Source organism: Typha angustifolia, chromosome 7 (assembly GCF_048772165.1).
Source record: "Typha angustifolia cultivar Huaian chromosome 7, ASM4877216v1, whole genome shotgun sequence".
NCBI lineage: Eukaryota > Viridiplantae > Streptophyta > Magnoliopsida > Poales > Typhaceae > Typha > Typha angustifolia.
The window spans coordinates 10188236-10191582 of NC_133245.1; the positions used below are offsets into that span (position 1 = coordinate 10188236).

General features: G+C 46.8%; 1 protein-coding gene across 1 annotated transcript; it reads left to right on the plus strand.

Annotated features, from left to right (window-relative positions):
• The first annotated feature begins 878 nt into the window (after window positions 1-878).
• LOC140762548 (uncharacterized) lies at window positions 879-1517 on the plus strand. The gene has a single exon (XM_073100424.1). It carries the CDS (start codon window positions 879-881, stop codon window positions 1515-1517), a length of 639 nt encoding a protein of 212 aa, XP_072956525.1.
• Window positions 1518-3347: the final 1830 nt, after the last annotated feature.

A 3347-nucleotide genomic window follows, 5' to 3' on the forward strand; every position in this document is an offset into this window, starting at 1 on the left:
TGGCTACTCTCAAAGCGGTGGCAAATGAGAGTATAAGCCAAGTACAAGCGTCGCTTTTGAAGAAGATTCGCGAGGGGATGCAAAGTGATCCGATGGCGGAGACCCTCAAGAAGCTTGTAGATGAAGGCAAGACGCGACGGTTTTGGGTCCAGGAGGGACTCATCATGACAGAAGGAAACCGTGTGTACGTGCCCCGAGCGAACAACTTGCGAAGAGAACTGCTCAAAGAGTGTCACGACACCTTGTGGGCAGGTCACCCGGGCGTACATCGGACCTTGGCTCTTGTGGAAAGAGCATATTATTGGCCAAAGATGGGGGAAGACGTCGAAGAGTACGTGCGCACTTGTCTCATTTGCCAACAAGACAAGGTGGAGCGCGCGAAGCCTTGTGGTTTGTTGGAACCGCTCCCCGTTCCTGAGAGACCATGGGAAAGTGTCTCTTTGGACTTCATTTCGAGCTTGCCAAAGGTCGGGGACATTGGCTCAGTGTTGATGGTAGTGGATCGGTTCTCAAAGTATGCGACTTTCATACCGGCTCCGCTGCATTGCACCGCTGATGAAGCAACTCATTTGTTCCTAAGGCATGTGGCCAAGTATTGGGGAGTTCCACAAAACATCGTGAGCGATAGGGATCCTCGATTCTTGGGTCGGTTTTGGACGGAGTTGTTCAAACTCTTGGGGTCAAAACTCTTCTTCTCCACAAGCCTTCATCCCCAAACCGACGGCCAAACGGAGAGAATAAATGCTCTTCTTGAGCAATACTTGCGGCACTTTGTTAGTGCCAACCAGCGAGATTGGGTCAAGTTACTTGATGTCGCCTAATTCTCGTACAACTTGCAGCGGAGCTCTGCATCTACTAAAAGCCCCTTCGAAGTTATCATGGGACAACAACCTTCCACACCGCATACCTTGGTGGTGGGTTACACAGGCAGCAGCCCTTCGGCATATCACCTTGCCAAAGAGTGGCATCGGAATGCGGAGATTGCCAAAGCCTATCTTGAGAAGGCTGCACAAAAGATGAAGAAGTGGGCGGACAAGAATAGAAGGCCGCGAGACTTTAAGAAAGGCGATTTGGTGCTGGTCAAGCTTCAACCGGCATCGCTCAAGTTCTTTCGCAAGGTGCACAAAGGACTTGCTCGCAAATATGAAGGCCCTTTTCCTGTCATCAACAAGGTGGGCAATGTGTCCTACCGAGTGCAACTCCCCGCTTGGCTTAAAATCCATCCGGTTTCTCATGTGAGTTGCCTCAAACCATATCATGCCGATCGCGAAGACCCTTCTCGCAATGTGTCAAGCCGGCCAAACCCCACAACGGCGTCGCTTGAAAGGCAGGTTGACACCATCTTAGCCGATAGAGTGCGGACACTACCCAATGGAGCTACAGAGATCGAATACTTGGTCAAGTGGAAGAATCTTCCAATGTCTGAAGCTAGTTGGGAACTTGAAGAAACTCTAAGGCATGAAGAAGATAAGGTTCAAGCCTACCAGAAGAAGAACTTGGTGAGCACTTCAAGATGAAATCAAGCATCACTTGGTAGCAGCCGAAGATCACCTCGACGAGGACGCCGAGAGTCTAAGTGGGGGAGTCTGTTAGGACTGTTTTGGTCGCAATGTCGGTCCTATTGTACTTTTCGCTTTTTGAGTATGTAAATGGGATGCCAACCCCATGTTTTTGCATGTTTTTGTGTGTCTTTTAGTTCCCTTCAAGAGCTCCTTGCGAAGCAACCTTGGGATCGCAATATTAGTGTCGCCGCAACACTAGTTTGGGTTTTTCCCCGCACGTGCCTATAAAACTCATGGGCCAAAACCCAAATGGGGCTTACTTTCAAAAGTAACGCCCCACAAGACCTTTGAACCCCCCGAGTTGTAGAATTGGGGATGCTCATACTTAGTAGTATAGGAGAACTATCGAGAAGCATTAAGTGAGCCAGCTTCGCAACCGAAGTGCCACTGGTTCAATGGTGTTCATTTTGCCCTCGATGGCTATCCTGCCCCTTTAAATTTCTTGTCGTTGGCATGTCTGGTAACTTCTTTTCCAATTAATAGAGAATTGCAAACTTATTTGCCAAACCTTGTATTTTGCTTGTCTTTGCTTTGTCGCAATCTAAAAACAGGTGCATCGCTTGGGAAGCGAACGGCTGACTTAACTTTGCTACTTGAAAGTTGGGTGCCGCGCGGTTGTTGTCTATCTCAAAGACTTTGTCCGTGACAGGCTGCTAGTACGGGGGCACGACCACCCTTGAGACCATCTTTCGATATTAGAGGAGGCACAAACCCCCCATTCAAACTCTCACACCTGCCTAAGTGGAGGAGCGAAGAGCAAAGGGGCTTTGCTTTTGATGCGATGAATATTTTACCCCTGGTTATCGGTGTTCCAAAATGATTGGGAGTGTGATACTCATTGACGGTCTCGAGGTGGATGATGAGGTTGTTGGTGATGGAGAAAATGCAGATGAGGTCCATGGGGAAGATGTGAAGGAGGGCGTGGAGGAAGATATTGATGGGTTCTACGGTACCAAAAGATAGGCCCTGATACTGATAATAGGTTACGGAATAATTCCTTTAAGATCTAAATTTATTGTAGAAAGTAGTTCGTGCATCGAAAAAAAATATTCTCTCATAGTCAGAAAATTATGAAACTAAGTGAAATCGATTCGTAACTCCCTAATCTACGATTTTTGTATTTACACCCTTCACAGATTCGCATTGCAATAGGGATGAAATTACGCTTTAGTGCGGATGATGATGGTGGTGACGGGTGGAGTGGATGTTAGGGTTATGGATGGTAATGGAGATAAAGGTGGATGGGTGATGTCGTTTAAGTGATTAAGACGAAGAGGAAGAAGTGGTCGAGATCCCAAGGAATGGGGAGGACTTGATAGTCAAGGGAGATTGGAAGTTAGGTGAGACCTTGTCAATGGTAGCGGTGATAGGTTGGTGAAGAGGGAGGAAGGAGATTAGGGTAGAGAGAAGATGGGAGGCAAGAAATCAATAATCCAATAGCATAATGAATTTAGCTACTATCCACACCTTTATAGATGTTAGCAAACAAGCCCTAATAACAATAACTAACCCTAATCCTAGTGGAATCTTGCCGATCACATTCGAACGCGCCCGATCGTGTTCGAATTCACAAAAGACATTCTCTGTATGTGCGAATGCAATGCAGGCGTTCGAACGGGACGTTTGAACGTGTCCGACCACGTTCGATTGCATATTTCCCATTCTCTATTTTGCGAACCTAATGCAGACGTTCGTAAGGGCGTTTGAACGCGACCTACATGAATTTTATTTTAATGAAAATAAACAACTAATGCAATAAGAAAAAACTCTAACAAGGTATATCAA